The sequence below is a fragment of the Lottia gigantea genome (assembly GCF_000327385.1).
Source record: "Lottia gigantea unplaced genomic scaffold LOTGIsca_516, whole genome shotgun sequence".
Taxonomy (NCBI): domain Eukaryota; kingdom Metazoa; phylum Mollusca; class Gastropoda; family Lottiidae; genus Lottia; species Lottia gigantea.
Genome location: NW_008709772.1, coordinates 5,367 through 6,444, shown reverse-complemented (window position 1 = coordinate 6,444; position 1,078 = coordinate 5,367). Strand labels below are relative to the sequence as shown.

Below are 1,078 nucleotides of genomic sequence, written 5' to 3'. Positions count from 1 at the left end.
TAATCATATCATTATGTTCTTATTGTATAAAATTAAGAGTTTTAACCAATCATAAATGTCCATGTAAGTACAGTCTGGATAAACAAAAAAGGACTTTTTGACCTTTCTTGATCGGTCACTCATTGGAATTCTGCTGGTAATTCTCTTCTAATTTAGCTAATAATGAGTTAATTATGGACATATGAGACAAACTGGTATTTTTCCAAGTCATTAGAACACCACTACTTTCTATTCATATAAGTATTAGCATTTTCATTTTCATAAATGAAAATAAGGCAACCCATCTTTAAACCACCGTGTATGTTTTTACCATCATTAAAATAGTTTTTGAGTTTATCACCATTTGTATCATTGTTAGTGATTATTCCGGATTGTAAAAATGGTAGAATATTGACGGCAGAAAATGGAACATTAAAATGTAACTGTCCACCAAACACATTCGGTGACGATTGCAGTAAGTACAAATTAAAAAAAGTAAATTTACCAATCTCTCCTCGCTCGTCTAGTCGTTCAGATTGGACTATAAACTTAGGCACCATGTGCTTCAGGCTGTACACGATAAAGATATCTCGACAGTTGGAAATCGAACAAGAGTAGGATAATGCCGGTCTCCTGGTAAAAATTTCCCTCATTGCACACTGCATGGCGTTGCCCGTCTTCAATCATTAGCCCACATGGTGCAAAAAAGTAGGACGTAAAGCGAAATTCATTTCATTTTTCAGAATGTCGATACAAGTATTCAAATGTAACAGGTTTGGATCCCTTTGCCTACGAATTGCACACTGCATGGCGTTGCCCGTCTTCAATCATTAGCCCCCATGGTGCAAAAAAGTAGGACGTAAAGCGAAATTCATTTCATTTTTCAGAATGTCGATACAAGTATTCAAATGTAACAGATTTGGATCCCTTTGCCTACGAAGGAATTTCAGTATCTGATTCAGCGGAATGTGATGAAAACTGTGCTAACGATACCAGATGTTCCGCTGCTACCATAACTGGGGGTACATCATGTGTAAAGTACGATACACCAATCATCTTCGTGTTGTTGAATGGAAATTATCACCAATGTAATGAAAAG

The 1,078-nt window shown here is 36.1% G+C and overlaps 1 protein-coding gene across 1 annotated transcript in view; it reads left to right on the top strand.

Annotated features, from left to right (window-relative positions):
• The window catches only part of LOTGIDRAFT_239614 (hypothetical protein), a gene marked incomplete at both ends in the record, with an annotated part of 11,385 nt that overhangs the window by 9,000 nt on the left and 1,307 nt on the right, over positions 1-1,078 (top strand). The window contains 2 exons of the mRNA XM_009062539.1: positions 325-454; positions 867-1,001. Coding sequence (XP_009060787.1) covers positions 325-454; positions 867-1,001 — 265 coding nt within the window. The remainder of the gene's footprint in view (positions 1-324; positions 455-866; positions 1,002-1,078) is intronic.